At 38.5% G+C, this 18,478-nt stretch overlaps 1 protein-coding gene across 1 annotated transcript in view; it reads right to left on the bottom strand.

The window, feature by feature from the left end:
- Positions 1-2,636: 2,636 nt before the first annotated feature.
- SGCG (sarcoglycan gamma) overlaps positions 2,637-18,478 on the bottom strand; it is a 122,515-nt gene continuing 106,673 nt past the window's right edge. The window contains exons 7-8 of the mRNA XM_021678228.2: positions 5,537-5,660; positions 2,637-3,420 (exon numbers count right to left, since the gene is read on the bottom strand). Of these exons, the coding sequence (XP_021533903.1) occupies positions 3,247-3,420; positions 5,537-5,660 (298 nt within the window). The 3' untranslated portion in view covers positions 2,637-3,246. The remainder of the gene's footprint in view (positions 3,421-5,536; positions 5,661-18,478) is intronic.

Genomic DNA, 18,478 nt, shown 5'->3' on the forward strand with positions numbered 1-18,478 from the left:
GGGTGGGGTGGGAGTGCCAAGAGCCCAAGGATGACCTTGGCAAGATGTTCAAGTAGTGTTTAATAAAGAGCAGTTGTTCACGGGTCTGATGGTCTGATGTGCGGGTGTGGAATTCTCTTCCTTGGCGCCAGTCGACATCTTCCGTACTTCACATGTTCTGTAGCTCTCAAGGATAAAATTTGTAGTGCTGGTAGAAAAGAGCAATTATAGAAGATTTTAATTAGTTCTGTATTCATCAGGGTTCTACCAGAGAAAGAACCAGGAGGAGACGTCCAGAAACAGATGGAGAGATCTGTTTCTGGGAAGTGACCGGTGACCGTGGGGGTGGTACTGGCGGCCGCCACAGGCTGCGCACACTCGGCCGGGGCTGAAGCTGCAGACTGCCCATGGAATGTCCTCACGCTTTGGCTCCCAAAGCCTTTTTCCGTTCTCGTTTGATCAAATATGGCTGAAAGTAGTGCCATTCATTCATTCATTTGAAAATGGCCCCCGGGCACCGTGTGCAGGCGTTCTGTCAGGTGTTGGGGACGTGAAGGTGCACACTCCATCCCGGAAGTGAAGCTGTGCTATCTATTCAGTTAAGAATGGATTTTGACTTAGCGGTGCCCTTAGATCCTCTTGTTCCGCCTGCATGTTTACGCCTGATACAAAAGCTTATTTGGTTTTGAAACAACAGCAAATCTGAAATGGAATTTAAAATAGGACAAAATGCTAAAGCTGAGTAGGAATTGATGTGTTAAATCAGGGAAGGAAGGGACAAAAAACTAGAGAGACACCACCTAACAGCCTTAGTATGAAGGGCTCTGCCTTTCAGAAGTGCTTCTGCTCTCCACTGATCCCCAAAGCAGTGGAGATTGACCTGTGGCTGGACTTGGGGGGGGGGAGGACCTGAACACATGTAGCTCAACCCTTTTACTTTGAATTTGGCTGCCTTCAGAACAGGAGCATCTGTCCACCCTCTTCCATGTGGCGAGCTATGGGAGTCAGGGGCCCACAGTTCTCCCTGGGACGGCAGAGGTTCCTGTGATATTCGGGTCTTAGGAGCGTCCATTTTGCTGCAAATCAAACTTTTTTACTGTTAAAGCTGACATTTTGATCTTCATCTTTCTGACTTGTGCCTACTCAGCTGGTTTGGAAGTTGAAAAAGAAATAAGGGCTATTTTTTGAGGTCACTCAAATATCAACACTTAATAGTCTACAATCACTTAGTATATATACTATTAGTGTACATAGGTCATTAGGTATGTTCGTTAGGTATGTTCATAATCATGACCTTGGACTTTTAATGAAAATTTAAATTACATTGCATAACATGTTTAAAAAGACAGGTTTATGTAATATATTTTATAATATAGCCTATCTAAAAGTTTTGATTCTAACCAGAAATAAATTCCTTATCATTCTGGAGAATGCAGCTATCCACAACAACTTCTTTCATGATGATTCCAAGTAACAAAGGAGAAAAAAAATCTACGTCCTTGATTAAAAGGGTTTTATCCTCCATAATTTCTCCTTGATTCTTTTTCTTGACCTTGTGTCAACCAAGCTTGAAGACATTTGTTTTGCACAAACATGGAGCAAGAGAGTAAATATGACCAAACAAAGGCAGTGTTACTAGGACAGTAGGAATGCTGTAGCAAGAAAGCAAACATTTATTTAAGAAATCAGGACTTAACTAAATGGAAAAGTGAATACCAATTTATAACCTAAAAACACCCACCCCCTGTGAAATTTTAGGTGCATTATATTTAGAGTTGAGTTTGTTCTTAACTGCTCAGGACACACCTAATTTTTTTTTTGTAATTTCAAGTGTTCATGCACATAACAGTTCGAAAATCCAGGATTTGTTATAAGCGGGCTATGCTGTTAAATGACCTTGTTAAAACAGCATGAGAAATCAAGAGTTCACTCTTCCACTTTCTCTCAGTTCTGAGACCGCAGAAAATGAATCTGAACTCATGTTTACAGTTATAAATCCTATAAATAGAAAGTTGCAATGCTCTTGGTCCTACCACATCTTGTGCTACTTGAGATCCTAATTATAACAACTGGTAAAACACCAAGCCAAACCAAACCAAACTCACCAGTCTTTGTGATGACTGGCACTTTACAAAGTCAGTGAGTGGCTTACACAAGGCTAGCCTGTTTTCATAGGTTCAGTGTGTCCTATTTGACTTATATAGCAACACATACTACCAGTTGGTATTAAACCTACTTTCAAAAATGAAGAGAGTGATGCTATGAAGTAACATCAAGTCTGTTACTTTGTGTAAGAGGTAAATGCACAGGCTGGGCCGTTAGGAGTCCCACCACCTACAAGCTGTGTGATCCTGGTGGACTTTGGTTTCTTCACTTGTCAAAGAATATCATCCCATCTACACAATTCTCACGTAGGCTGGTGTTTGGATGGAATGAAACAACATACCAGAGATTTTCAAAATGAAAACAACTGTTCACATGTAGGGTCACATTTCAGTTTAATTTCACTAGCTACCGCCTGACCTTCTGACTTGTCCTAGCTGAACCTTTTTTAATTACCAGTAACTTGGGGGAAAATATTACCTCAAAGCGCTGTTGTGGGGATTAAAGAAAGGAAGACAAACTGAAGTTTGTGAAAAATGTAGGTTGATTTTTATTGCTTATAACTGTATATAAAGGAAACATGATTAGTTTTGTATAATTTATTCCTTTGACTACATACTGAAAATCAGATCAACCCAAGTCCCCTCAAAACCTGAAGATTTCTTGTGAAACCTGACACACTTTGCATTAAAATGAGAGAACTTGTGGGTTGGAGTGATATAGTGGGAACACCACACAGAACTTTGGGGGCATTTTAGTATTGACCAAGGCTACTTTTATGGGGAGTTAGATAGTCACAGCTGAATAGCATAAATTAATTCCACACAGCAATTCAATATTCCATTGTAGATTGATTTTCTACAAGAAAGAAAAAGAAAAGTCACAATGGCTTTGATGAAAATAAACCTAGTGGAATAAAGACTTTTTTTGTTGTTGCTATCGCTAGACTTTTGTGTCTAATATGTGCACACCATTTCTGAGATCATGGATTTTCATCAGAACACCTTCACTGGTACATTTTTCTGAGTTCCTTTTGAAAGTGTGCCCTCCTACTTCCTATCCACCATCCACCAGGATGTCAAGTTGCTTGGTGTGAAGGCTTGAGGTCGGCATCTGTAAAGCTCAATGAAATGAGGCAGGTGCTCCGTGGAAGATGCAGGTGGTTTAGAGACAGATGTGACTGTTTTCGTGGCATGTGGTACCCACGCCAGCCACAGACAGATAAAGCTTCCCATCTGGACACACACAGATTTCATAGAGTCTTTGTGAGCTGCCGGCGGCACCCCGAGTCCCCTGAACCAACTTGGGTAAACACACAGTTTCAGCATCAAGCACAAGCTGTTTGGGAGAAAACGAGAGATGAAGTGGTAAAAGAGAATGGACATGATAGTGTGAAACTCATATCTCAAAATGCTCCAAACAGATTAGTTTCTTCTCTGCATAGAAAATGAAATAGGCACCTTAAGTCATTATCAGAGTCTTTTAAAGCCTATTTCTATTTTCCATTCAGGCAGGGGCTTAATAATTCCTTCTCTAAATTGAAGTCTTTTTTTTTTTTAACCCATTGTGCTAGTTGAGCTAGGAAGATTTATGTGCTATACTAAAAATACATTTCAGAATTATCTGAAAAAAGGTTTTAATTCACATTTATCTTGTGACCTATTTTGACTTTATGCTAAATCACCTTCTCTACCCCATTAGAATAAAGTACGAGCCACAGAAATAAATTCATCTTAATAATTTTTACTTGTGAATGTTGGAATTTCTGCAGATTTTGTTTTCCTATGAGAGGCAATTAACTTCATCCTATTAGCTGCCAACCATTTCCCTAACTTCTCTTAGATCTAGAAAAGCAGTAGACACACAGACTAAAGCCAACTAAAATTAAATGAAAGCTATTGGGGGTTTTGTTCCTATGACAGCTTAGTTACACTGAAATGTAAACAGATGGCCATTAATTGAGGTTTGGAAATCTTTTTGGGAACGAAGAACTGTTCCACTGAGTAGCCCAATTTTACCCATGCCAGGGCGCTCCTTTTTAGAAGGAATTAAAGCATGTCATGGACGGGCATAATGTTGTGCCTTGCAAATAAGTTTGGACTCTTATTTTCCATACTCTCATCCATGAACTCTACTCTTTTCATAAACCGATGCTTGCAGTCTGTACGCCCTCTTGGGAAGCTGACCACTGCCATGGGCAGCAGTGGGTGGAAAAATATTAAAAGCAAAGCTTTACCTTGTGGTCTGGGACACTGTCATAGTAAAAGAAATGAAATATGTATTGTATTTTTTTTTTTAAACGCAGAACCTACTTACGCTATTGTCCAGAGCTTTGGGTTCTGTGGCTAGTTGGTTTTCACTAATGTGCTTTACCTTTTCCTTGTTGGCTTCTTTGCTTTCCTTTCTTATGGTTAATCAGTGACTTTGTTTTCTAGTTGTTATTTTTTTATTGCTCTTCCAGAAAACTCTAGTCACTGGCAATCCACATACCCTTTCCTTGCTCACCTTCGTTTATCTTTATAGGAATATATCTTGTGGGAAGCCAGATATCCCCACACTTTGAGCTAGCTTCCAGTAATAAGGGACATCAGCTTATGAGTCAGGCTATGTGCTGCTATAAAAATGGCACCTTATTCACGGAAATAAGTGAGGCTATTTCAAAATTAAAATTAGCATATTTTTCAAGGTAATATATTTTAAGTATGCAGTGACATTATAATTTAGTAATGAGATTCCAAAATGCTTGACTTCCATTTTTGCATTTATCTGCTCTTGGCATCATAACTTCTTCAGTTACAACTTGAAGGGGCTTCACCGGATGTCTTTTATATTCCACTAGCAGCCTGCCATTGGACGTGTCCTGTCCACACTCATGAGCTGCCTCTCATGTCCTCCATTTGCTCCCTCAACCACACCTTCCTCTTAATATCAGATTAATATAATAATTTCAAAATGTTGCCACCCATATTACCACATTGCTTCTCACAGCACTGTGACATAGTTAAGCAAATATTATTTTCCTTATTTGACAAATGAGAAGACAGGTCCAGGTCTGGAGAGGCCTGTTAGGTTTCCTGAACTCAGACGGGTAATCATGAATTTATCTAGTACTAGAACAATCAATGTTGAGTAGCAAGTGCTCTACTGCCTCATTATGACTTTGGCTTATATCAGCGATGTTTTATTTCTGGACTTGAAGTTCCAGATTTTATCCTTATTGTGGTTGACTTTTAAAGCTCCTATTTTTCATATTTAATTTTTGTTTAAACATAATTTGATGTGAGCAAGCATAGGGCTCGAGGCAACAACCAATAATGGTTGTCATTTACAGGTAAGTCCCAGTGACTGCCATATTGAGAGAAGTTGGATCAGTAGGTAATTGAAGAACTGATAGTCTCTGTCTACTCTGAAAGTCATCAGGACATACAACAGGAGCTTCATATACCAAACTCACCATTCCATCACTACTTTGAAAAATGATATCCATTTGAGAAAGAGCCTCAATTTTCCCAGCATGAGCTTTAATATGAACACCCTTTGGGGCATCCATGCTTAGACTCCGTGTGGGGGATTCTAACCTGAAATGAGGGAAAGAAGCAACAAAAAATAGTATTAAAAAAAAGCTACCCCAGGAATCCCTCATTGAATGGCTTTGCGTAGAAAATACAATTAACAAAGCATATAGTATCATGATGTCATTCTTGAATGCTAATATAGTGTACATTCTTTATCGATAAATCCAGAAATAATGTGCAGTAAAGAAATTAACTTCCCATCAATAAGAATCTACAAAATTAGTATCCTCTAAAAACAGATAAAAACATTACACAACTCTACCCCAACATAGTAGTCTCAGATGGCAGGGTTAAGCACGCTGCATATCACACCAGAAGAAAATGCAATTTGTGAATAACTTTGTAAAACTTTGTAGTGAAAACACAAACCTGTCCAGGAAGAAGACAAACTTAAGGGTAAGACATTCATTTGCTACCTCTTCATAAAGTAGAATGTAAGCTTAGTCTTTAGGTTTTGTATGTATTTATTTATTTTTTAATTTAGGAGGATTACAGGGCACATGTGAAGATTTCTTTTGGGAAAATACTGAACTGTTAGGGTTGGGAAACAGAATGGAGACTGCCCCAGCTGGCTTTGTTTTTGTATAATTTATCAGAATCTCCTTGTGACTAAGTCAAACATAGAGAACCAGGAGTATATGGACCAGAGAAATTCTATTTGCTTCTGCCTGAAAAATACTAAATTTCCACCAGGTGGCATAACATGATCACTTGAAAGATTTTTCAGCTACTCTAACCCAACCCAACCTGACCCGAGCCAACTCAACCCAACCCAGCCCAACCCAACCCAACTCAACCCAACCCAATGCAACTCAATCCAACCCAACCCAACCCAACCCTACCCAACTCAACTCAACCCAACCCAACCCAACTCAACCCAACCCAACCCAACAATCTGAAAGGCTGATTTGATTGAAATGTTTAAAGATCAATGAAGTGGAACAGGATACCAAACAGTGTGTAATTCTCTCACATCAGGTAAGATTAAGAGAAGGCATGGGTAGGAGAGAGAAAGCAGAGTGGCTCCAGAGGAAAGAAGTACCTGGGTCATTGATTTGCATTTGAACTGACTGAATATTTATTCAGTAGATGTTTAGCTCAGAGGAATTGCTGCCTTTAATTGGCAAGTTTTTGTCTACCACTATTTGTTACAGAAAACAAAGTTTCATTTTCTTACATACATCTTAATATGTAAAATTTGATCTGTTGTACATTTTGAAATTTATATTTACTTTGAGTACAAGGAAACACTTAGAGACATTTATAGAATTTGTTGGTCAAATTATGTTAAGCTTAGGTTATGGGGAAAAGCTTAGATACATCTAGATGATTTGGTCTGCTGATTGCCTGCCCATTTTGCTAGTTGTCTACATTTTTCCTGCCTGGATTGATAGGAAAAAAGGGGAAGGGGATAGGGAAGGAAAGGAAGGGAGGAAGACATGTAAGCAACTTGTAGAGATCTGGTCCATTTCAGGCAATCCATTTGTAAATTTGAAGATCCTAAGGAAGGTGAGTTTGTTTCAAAGATCAGTCATCAAACAACAAAATAACCTCAATAGGACCAACTACTAGTTTTAAACCATATTATAATATGGTGCTTCTGGAATAGCAAATTTCTTCCCCTTTGTATCATTTCTAGCCTTGAAGATGAAATATGTCAGTTCAGCACAAGTTGGGACACATTTTATCAAAAAAGGTTGTGATTAGAATGCTCTGAAGTATACATTTTCATGAACACACTGAACAGCAGTCAGATATAAAGCAACTCAATTTTTTTCTCTTTTGTCATATTTTAGTTTGCTAGTTAGATATCAACCCTTTCTTCAAATATGTGAATATATAAATATTTACTCATGACTTATGTGAGGAACAAAAAATTTTGAACAGTGACCCAGAAATATACCAAATAAATAAGCTGTGTGTTTATACACACACACACACACACACACACACATATATATATATAGGTCTATTTGCCCTTTGCCCATATTCACTTTTGCATTTAGAGAATATAACTAGTCAAGCATGTATGATTGTAATAGTTATTGCTCATGATTTTAAGCTCTTTCAGGCTTACAGTAAGTCTAAATTTTGTAAATAGGATGAGAGACTGGGAAGCATAAATACAAATTGACAAGAAAAGCTGGGACAAGAAAAGCTAGAGGCAGCACTGGGCAAATCATGCAAGGACTAGATTATGTCCACTGTTAGGCCATGCTGACCACTAGACTATGTTAACTGTGTTGGTCTTTAATCTAAAAGTGTGGGGAATAATGTATTTAGTCATTTAACCCTTATTTATTAAGTCCCTATCATGTGCTTTTCTAGATTTGTAGAAAAACAGTAGCAAAAAGGCAGACAGGCTTCCTGCCCTTAGGAATCTAACATTCAAGAAGCTTAAAGGATGTAAGCAGAGGAATAACAAGATTCCATTTTTGCTTTAAAAATATCACTCTATAAAGACCTGTCAAGACAGATGAACAGATGCAGAGCTCTGCCCTCAGCCCCCAATTGCATATAAATGCTGGATAAAATACAATAAAAAACATTAAAACACATACTAGGCAGAAATAACAACAACAACAAAAACAAACCCAGAAAAACAAAGGGCATTTTCATAGTGCCAGAACAGAAGAAACTCGTAACCAGAGTGATGAGTGGGAGTTGAAATGCTGGAGCCCTTGGAGGTAATGGGCAGATAAATGCCTTGTGGTCTGGTATTTTAAATCTCTACAGGGAAGGAGTTGTGGCCAACTGTGCGGGGGGGCATGGGAAGATGTTTGGAAATGGGCTCTGGGCATACAGATGGGAGTTAAAACACAGTACGATAAGAACCCTAAAGCAGGCTGCTCTTTCTGGAATGTGAGCAGGAAGTCTTAAATCATGCACTATTGTAGAAGCCAAATCCACACACTATTCAGGCCTTGTATCAGCCCAACCTGAGAAATACCTGTGAACGCTGGCTTCAGAACAGTGCCCCCTGCAGGACCCTGGCAGAAGCGAGTGGGAAACTGACATTAAAGGCAAATGTTGAGTCCCCGTGAGAACTGCACCTAGATGAAGGGCCAAAGAGGATGAGCTCTCAGACAGAATTTTCAAACCACATGGGAGAATCTGTCAACATGAGGAACTAGAGATAATAGAGCAGTCAGAAAGGGACTAACACTAAGCTTAGAGCATTCAAAGAGATAAATTAACACTCACAGAACAAGATCAGAATAGAAAAAGAAAGATTTAAAAATGAGGTAAGTAGAAATTAATGAAATAAAAAAATTAAAGTCTTCTGGTAGACTGAATAGTAGACATGCCATATATCAAAAGAGAATAGGACACTGTAATGTAGATTTGGTATTTCTGTGGGAAAACAAGAAATGTAAAATTTGAAATGCACAATTAATGTTTTTAAATGCATAAAATAAAGTACAGAATTTCAAAGGAAACTAATGACTTTTAAATACAAATGTAAACATTACTTAAATGGGTGATATAGCAATTTATGAGCTTACTTGTTAATTAAATAAGATCTGGCCAAAGGGCTTACAACTACTATAATTTCAAAGCAGTAAAGAGTATGTAATGTATTTTGAGATACTTGCTATAACCTTCATGTGATATTAAAGTATCTCTGGCTTCTACAGATTAAAAAATCAAAGAAACTGCTAATCCTACTGTGGTTTGTTATCTCTCATTTATAGTTGAAGGGATGCTAAATTTCAATTAGAGGTCAGTGAAAATGAAGGATTTTTTTTTTTCACATTCAAAATCATTAACCCACTAAATTCTATTCTTGGACACCCAAGGGATCCACAGACCACAAGTTAAGAACACCTATACTCTAGAGAATGAGAAGACACAGATATGAAGAGGTAATGTTTAATCATTTCCAAAATTGAAAAATAACATGAGTTCCTAAAACTGAAGAGGTATATTGATACCCAAGTACAAATTAAGACATATCCAGCACCCAAACACTTTCTGGTAAAACTGCAAAACATTAAGATTATGAGAAGGTCTTAAAAGTATTCAGAATGAAAATCAAATTGCTTATTTACCGAAGACCCAAAAGTAATGAATAATATCTTAAAAATGCCAGTGTAAAATTATTGTCAGTCTAGAAATATATCCCAACTTAGCCATCTTTCAGCTATGAAGGGACTAGACCTCTCAGGCCCAGAAGGAAAAGTTTATTGTCTATGCAGATCATCACTGAAGAAAGTACTTATAGAAACTAAAACCAGAAGAAATGAGTATTTTGGAAGAAGCAGTGATGGACATTAGAAAAATCAACACAGCGTGTGGGTAAAGCTAAATCTTTATTGCCTGAAAAACAACCAGAGAGATGAGTAAAAGCAAAGTTGAGACAAAACAACACACAAAGTGAAATTTGGGTGGGAATAACTTTCTAAAATTTTGGTGTAATTTGAAAAGAGAATGATAATGACAAACTTAGAAAGTATTAATTTATCTCCATGCATATAAAATATAAAGGATAATCATTAAAAGAATGAAACCAGAACCACTAGAGAGAAATATGGCAGGGAGAATAAGGAGAAGTTTAATAACCGAACCAAAGGTCAGAAAGAAGAAAAAATGAAAAGAAAAAGCACAGTAAATTAAACATGACATCACAGAAATATGTCAAATAAATCAGTGATCATAATAAATATAAGTAGTTAAATTCACCTATTAAAAGTTAGAAACTTTACTGTAGGGGATAAAATCTCAAATCCAGAAATTTAATCCCTAGAGAAACAACTGAAACATAATAATACACCCCACATGAAAAAGCAAATCTGGTTGGATTAAAGACCTAAATATGAAATATGAAAGTGTTTTTGAAAGAATTCACTTCCTTCGCTAATGCCCAAGCAGTGGTTTCCAATATATCCAAGTTCCTAAGGGTTTATTTTCACTATTCCATTATTGGATGAAACTTTCATTTTTTTTTAAAGCTTTTATTTTTTAAGTAATCTCTACACCCAATATAGGGATCGAACTTACAACCCGGAGATCAACAGTCGCACGCTCTATCGACTAAGCCAGCCAAGGTAGTCCCCCCAGCATTTTACTTTCTGTTATTGGATGAAACTTTCACCCCCTCAAACTGTTTTTACTTCTGAATTGACTAAATATACTATATTTTGTTTTGATATTTTATGATTTTTTCTTTTTTCTTGGAACTGCTAGAATTAAGGAAGACCAGCCACACCATAAACTGTTAATTACCATGAGGCACAAATTGCTTTCATTGTTTAAGTAGCTTCAAGATGGTAACCTGTGATAAATGAGAAATAAACACTTGGGATAAGAAATGTGATTATGCAAGCTGAGAGCAATCAATGCTTCATTTGTTAATGGTGCATTTATAGACACTGATTTTTTTTTTTATCAGTGAGTTGTTTGAAAAAACACTGAAACAGAAGGAATTTAATTCACAAGATACCACTTTCAGACCATGTATTTATACAAATACATTTGAAAACCATGATTAAATTAGTAATTTCCTAGAGAAATACAGGTGATCAAAACGGACCTTTATTAAACGTACAGGTTTAAAAAGACAAATTGCCGAGCAAGATGGCGGAGGAGTAGGAGACCTGGATTTCGTCTGGTCTCAGGAATTCAGCTGAATACGGATCAAACCATTCTGAACACCAGGAGATTGAAGAACAGAATAGCAGCAAATCTCTGAACAGAAAAGTGACAACTTTCCGGAAGGTAGGATGTGTGGAGAAGTGAATCCGAGGCGATGTTCAGGAGGATAGACGGCGGGGGAGGGGGCCTCCGTCAGCCACTTCTGGCAAGTGATAGAGCAGCGGAGCACAAAATCGGAACTTTTAGAAGTTGACTCCGCTGAGGGACGTCGCTCCAGTGGCTAAGCGGGGGGTGGAACCCTCGCGGGACAGTGTGCTCTCAGGACCCTCGGGGTCACAGAAAGACCAGGGGTGCCTGAGTGCGGGAGAGCTCCCAGGTATCGGAGCAGGGAAGCCGGCTGCAGAGACGGAGCCGAGGCCCGGGCTCTCAGCTCGGGGTTGCCATAAACCATGATCCGTGGCACAGTCGGGCCAGTGCTCCTCCAGCAGGGACCCAACAAGCGGCAGATCTGGGGAGACTCCCCTTCCTCCCCCTGGAGGAGCGGTGCGGGAGCACAGCGCAGGGAGCTGCTGGGTTTGGAGACTCCACACGGGGTCGGGTGCCAGAGATAGAAACGCGCAGTCACAGGCCGGGTGAGCACGGAGTGCGGCCGGAGACCAGGGAGACGGGAGTGACTGACTGCTTTTCTCTGGGGGCGCACTGAGGAGCGGGCCCCGAGTCCCGGCTCCTCCAGAGCGGAGATTGGGAGGCCGCCATTTTCACTCTTGGCCTCCAAGGCTGTACAGAAAGCTTGCAGGGAACAAAAGCTCCCTAGAGCAAACCCAAGCAGATTACTTAGCTCGCCCCCACAAGGGCGGGGCAATTCCACCTCCGGCAAAGACATTTGGGAACCACGGCAACAGGCCCCTCCCCCAGATAATCAGCAAGAACAGCCAGCCAAGACCAAGGTTACCGATCAGTGAGAACAGCAGAATGCCACTGTTAGGGGAATACTGCACATAGAATTCATGGCTTTTTTACCATGATTCTTTAGTCTTTCAAAGTTAGTTTTTTTTTTTAACTGTCTTCTTTTTTTTGAATTTTTCTTTTTCCCTTTTTCAACCAACATCTTATCAATCCCTTTTTTAAAAAACATTTTTATTTTTCATTTTTAGAGCCATATTCTATCCCTTCATAGTAGTTACCCTTATTTTTGGCATATATATATAAGTTGTTCTCTCTTTAAAATTTTGAGATAGTTTCTTCTAACAGATCAATATACCCTAAATCTCTAGTGTATGGTTTTGTTCTACTCTCCTGCCTGATTACATTCTCTCCCTTTTTTTTTAAATCTTCTTCTTTCTATTTTTCAAACAACTTCTTATCAATTCCTTTTATAAAATTTTTTATAATTTTCATCTTTACAGTCATATTCCATCCCTTCATCATATCAACCCTTATTTTTGTACATATAAAAGTTTTTCTTTCTTTAAAATTTTGGGAGGCACTTTCTTCTAACAGAACAAAATACACCCAAAATCTAGTGTGTGGCACTGATCTATGCACAAGCCTGATCATATTTGATCATGTTCTGTTTTTGTTTGTTTTGTTCTGTTTTTGTTTGTTTTTACCTTTTTCTTTTCTTTTTTTTTTCCTTTCTTTCCATTTCTTTTCCCCTGGCTTCAGGTCTTTTCTGATTTGTTTAGTATGTATTTTCTGGGGATGTTGTTACCCTGTTAGCATTTTGTTCTCTCATTCATCTATTCTCCTCTGGACAAAATGACAAGATGGAAAAAATCACCTCAACAGAAAGAACAAGAGGTAGTACTGATTGCCAGGGACCTACTCAATACGGACATTAGTATGATGTCGGATCTAGAATTCAGAATCATTACTTTAAAGATACTATCTGGGCTTGAAAAAAGCATGGAAGTTATTTGAAAAACACTTTCTGGAGAAATAAAAGAACTAAAATCTAACCAAGTCAAAATCAAAAAGGCTATTAATTAGGTGCAATAAAAAATGGGGGCACTAACTGCTAGGATAAATGAGGCAGAAGAGAGAATCAGTGATATAGAAGACCAAATGATGGAAAATAAAGAAGCTGAGAAAAAGAGAGATAAACAACTACTGGATCATGAGGGCAGAATTTGAGAGATAAGGGATATGATAAGATAAAACATTAGAATAATTGGGATCCCAGAAGAAGAAGAAAGAGAAATAGGGTCAGAAGGTATATTGGAGCAAATTATAGGAGACAACTTCCCTAATATGGGGAAGGAAATAGGCATCAAAATCCAGGAGGCACAGAGAACCCCTCTCAAAATCAATGAAAATAGGTCAACACCCCGACATCTAATAGTAAAACTTACGAGTCTCAGAGACAAAGAGAAAATCCTGAAAGCAGCTCGGGAGAAGAGATCTGTAACCTACGATGGTAGAAACATTAGATTGGCAACAGACCTATCCACAGAGACCTGGCAGGCCAGAAAGGACAGGCAGGATATATTCAGAGCACTAAATGAGAAAAATATGCAGCCAAGAATACTATATCCAGCTAGGCTGTCATTGAAAATAGAAGGAGAGATAAAAAGCTTCCAGGACAAACAAAAACTAAAGGAACTTGCAAACATGAAACCAGCCCTACAAGAAATCTTGAAAGGGGTCCTCTAAGCAAAGAGAGACCCTAAAAGCAACATAGACCAGAAAGGAACATAGACAATATACAGTAACAGTCACCTTACAGGCAATACAATGGCACTAAATTCCTATCTTTCAATAGTTACCCTGAATGTAAATGGGCTAAATGCCCCAATCAAAAGACACAGGCTATCAGATTGGATTAAAAAACAAGACCCATCGATATGCTGTCTGCAAGAGACTCCTTTTAGACCCAAAGACACCCCCAGATTGAAAGTGAGGGGGTGGAAAACTATTTACCATGCTAATGGACACCACAAGAAAGCTGGGGTGGCAGTCCTTATGTCAGACAAATTAGATTTTAAACCAAAGACTGTAATAAGAGATGAGGAAGGACACTATATCCTACTTAAAGGTTCTCTCCAACAAGAAGATCTAACAATTGTAAATATCTATGCCCCTAACATGGGAGCAGTCAATTATATAAGGCAATTAATAACAAAAGCAAAGAAATACATTGACAACAATACAGTAATAGTGGGGGACTTTAACACCCCCTCACTGAAATGGACAGATCATCTAAGCAAAAGATCAACAAGGAAATAAAGACTTTAAATGACAGACTGGACCAAATGGACTTCACAGACATATTCAGAACATTCCATCCCAAAGCAACAGAATACACTTTCTTCTCTAGTGCCCATGGAACATTCTCCAGAATCGATCACATCCTAGGTCATAAATCAGATCTCAACCGGTACCAAAATATTGGGATCATTCCCTGCATATTTTCAGACCACAATGCTTTGAAACTAGAACTCAATCACAAGAGGAAAGTCGGAAAGAACTCAAATACGTGGAGGCTAAAGAGCATCCTACTAAAGAATGAATGGGTCAACCAGGAAATGAAAGAAGAATTAAAAAATTCATGGAAACCAATGAAAATGGAAACACAACTGTTCAAAATCTTTGGGATACAGCAAAGGCAGTCCTAAGAGGAACGTAAAGAGCAATATAAGCCTTTCTCAAGAAACAAGAAAGGTCTCAAGTACACAACCTAACCCTACACCTAAAGGAGCTGGAGAAAGAACAGCAAATAAAGCCTAAACCCAGCAGGAGAAGAGAAATAATGAAGATCAAAGCAGAAATCAATGAAATAGAAACCAAAAGAACAGTAGAACAGATCAACGAAACTAGGAGCTGGTTCTTTGAAAGAATTAACAAGATTGATAAAGTCCTGGCCAGACTCATTAAAAAGAAAAGAGAAATGACCCAAATCAACAAAATCATGAATGAAAGAGGAGAGATCACAACCAACACCAAAGAAATACAAACAATTATAAGAACATATTATGAGCAACTCTATGACAGCAAATTCGATAACCTGGAAGAAATAGATGCATTCCTAGAGATGTATCAACTATCCAAACTGAACCAGAAAGAAATAGAAAACCTGAACAGACTTATAACCACTAAGGAAATTGAAGCAGTCATCAAAAAAAATGAGATCTTGCCATTTGCAATGATGTGGATGGAACTGGAGGGTATTATGCTGAGCGAAATTAGTCAAACAGAGAAAGACATGTATCTTATGACCTCACTGATATGAGGAATTCTTAATCTCAGGAAACAAACTGGGGGTTGCTGGAGTGGTGGGGGGTGGGAAGGATGGGGTGGCTGGGTGATAGACACTGGGGAGGGTATGTGCTCTGGCAAGTGCTGTGAATTGTGCAAGACTGTTGAATCTCAGATCTGTACCTCTGAAACAAATAATGCAATATATGTTAAAAAAAAAAAAGAAAATAGCAGGAGGGGAAGAATGAAGGGGGCAAATCAGAGGGGGAGACGAACCATGAGATCTGATGGACTCTGAAAAACAAACTGAGGGTTCTAGAGGGGAGGGGGATGGGAGGATGGGTTAGCCTGGTGATGGGTATTAAAGAGGGCACGTTCTGCATGGAGCACTGGGTGTTGTGCACAAACAATGAATCATGGAACACTACATCTAAAACTAATGATGTAAGTATGGTGATTAACATAACAATAAAAAGTTAAAAAAAAAAAGAAAACATACAAACAGACCCACATGCATAGGGAAATTTAATACATGATTATGGTTGTATTTCAATTTGTAGTCACAAAGGTAGATTTTCTAATTATCTAATTGTTGGCACCTCTGGTTGGCTGATTGGAAAAGAGAAAATTAGACACAGACCTCACACCTTATACTTCACACAAGAATAACCTCTAAATGCATCAGGGATCTACAATGTATTTTGATATAGAAGGGAAAGTCAGATCAGCAACGGGGCTGACAAATTCCTCTTTCTGTAAGAAAAGTTTAAAATTCAGATTTAATGAAAAAAAAATTAATAATTTTGAGTATATAAACATTAAAAATTAATAGAAAAATGTTAAAAGCAAAAATGTCCATGCATATATTCAGAATATATAGTATATTTTATTTTATTTTTTTAATTAATTAATTAATTAATTTTTTAAAGATTTTGTTTATTTATTTGACAGAGAGAGACACAGCGAGAGAGAGAACACAAGCAGGGGGAGAGGGAGAGGGAGAAGCAGGCTTCCTGCTGAGCAGGGAGCCCGATGCGGGGCTCGATCCCAGGACCCTGGGATTATGACCTGAGCCGAAGGCAGACGCTTAACGACTGAGCCACCCAGGCGCCACCTATATAGTATATTTTAATCGCTATAAATGTGTTTTAAAAAGTAATTAAAAAAAGCAAAGAAGATGGAGTCAATTCCAGAAGCAGCAGCCTTAATAATAGAATAAAAATATGAAAGATGCTTAACCACACTAGTCGCCAGGGAAATGAAATGTAAAATAACACAAGATCACACTGATCAGCACGAAAAAGGTCATAAAGTCTGACAGTGCAAAATGCTGGTAAAAGGTGAGGAAAGAGCCTCTCAAACCGCTCATGGAATTATAAATCAGCACAAAGCACTTGGAGAGGCACACTGGCCAAGTCTGGCTAAGTTCAATATGTTCACTTCTGAAACCCACACTTTGTGAAACTTGGTAGAATAGCCAGCCCAGAGCAGTGCTCTTCAAGGCTGTCCTAAAAGAATGAAAAACTAGGTGGCCATTACCCATTTTTAAGTTGACATTGTGTTTTACATAAATTTAAGTATTTGCAAAATATACCATTTCTGCCGCATTATAAACACTGTCATTTTGAAAGAAGACTCCTCACTTTACAGTGGTATTTGATGGAATCTAAAAAATCACGGAGAGTTGATACCCATCAACTTTGGTTTATGACCCAGTATGTTAAAAATTTTTTGCTTAAATTGTCCAGCTTTGATTGGGAACTTTTGTTTGTTTGTTTGTTTGTTTGTTTGTTTTAAAGATTTTATTTATTTGAGACAGAGAGAATGAGATAGAGAGAGCACATGAGAGGGGGGAGGGTCAAAGGCAGAAGCAGGCTCCCTGCCGAGCAGGGAGCCCGATGCGGGACTCGATCCAGGGACCCCAGGATCATGACCTGAGCTGAAGGCAATCGCTTAACCAACTGAGCCACCCAGGCGCCCTGTTTTGTTTTGTTTTGTTTTTGATTTGGAACTTTTTGATTGGGAACTCTTTCATTTGGTTCCTGTGTCCTTTTGATGATGTACCCTTGTTGTTTTGATTTTTGAGTGCATCTTATTCACTGGTGCTACAAAATCCTCCAAATTTATCTCTTACATTCACTGCCCCAGTCCTAGAATGAGCCATTTCTCTGAAGAATCCTGATTCCTTTTATTGCAGAATGGTATGAGAAACCAAGTACTGGTTGCCACTGATTTTATTTTAATTACTTGATCTCTCATTTCTAGAATCTATTTTGTTATTTTCCAAATCTGCCATCTTCATACGACTTTGCCTCATCTTTACATTCAATTTTTTTCTTCTTTGAGCATTTTATTCATGTCTGTTTTAAAATCTCTCACTTTGCTCTACTACTTAGAGTTTTAGGGGGTAACTTGTTTTTTTTTTTTTTATTTTTTTTATTTTTTTAAAAGATTTTATTTATTCATTTATTTGAGAGAGTGAGAGAGAGAGGGAGAGAGAGAGAGAGAGCACATGGGGGGGGGGTCAGAGGGAGAAGCAGGCTCCCCGCCGAGCAGGGATCCCGATGCGGGACTCGATCCCGGGACTCCAGGATCATGACCTGAGCCGAAGGCAGTCGCTTAACCAACTGAGCCACCCAGGCGCCCTTAGGGGGTAACTTGTAGTGGCTGCTGATTTTTTATCTTTTCATTATTATTATTATTATTGTAGTAAGCTCATTTTTAGCAAGGATTGTTTTCCATAGATGTTTTTATGTCATGGGTAATGGGATATTTCTTTGCTGTAGTTTGACTTTAGTGTAGTTAACATTAATTTTCCAGCTTTGAGCTCTTATACAATGAGGTAGTGTGGATTTAGTCCTCTGATCTTGGCTGAGCAAAGGCCTATCGTTCATGATTTCTTGTGGGTAACCCAACTCATGGCCCAAGATGGGTTTGCAGCATCTTTAGACTACTAGGCAAATTGTTTCAAATATCTTTCATGGGGGCCAGGGTTTACAGGGTATCTCAGTCTGGGTATTACACACACACAC

Source organism: Neomonachus schauinslandi, chromosome 3, assembly GCF_002201575.2.
Source record: "Neomonachus schauinslandi chromosome 3, ASM220157v2, whole genome shotgun sequence".
NCBI classification, from domain to species: domain Eukaryota; kingdom Metazoa; phylum Chordata; class Mammalia; order Carnivora; family Phocidae; genus Neomonachus; species Neomonachus schauinslandi.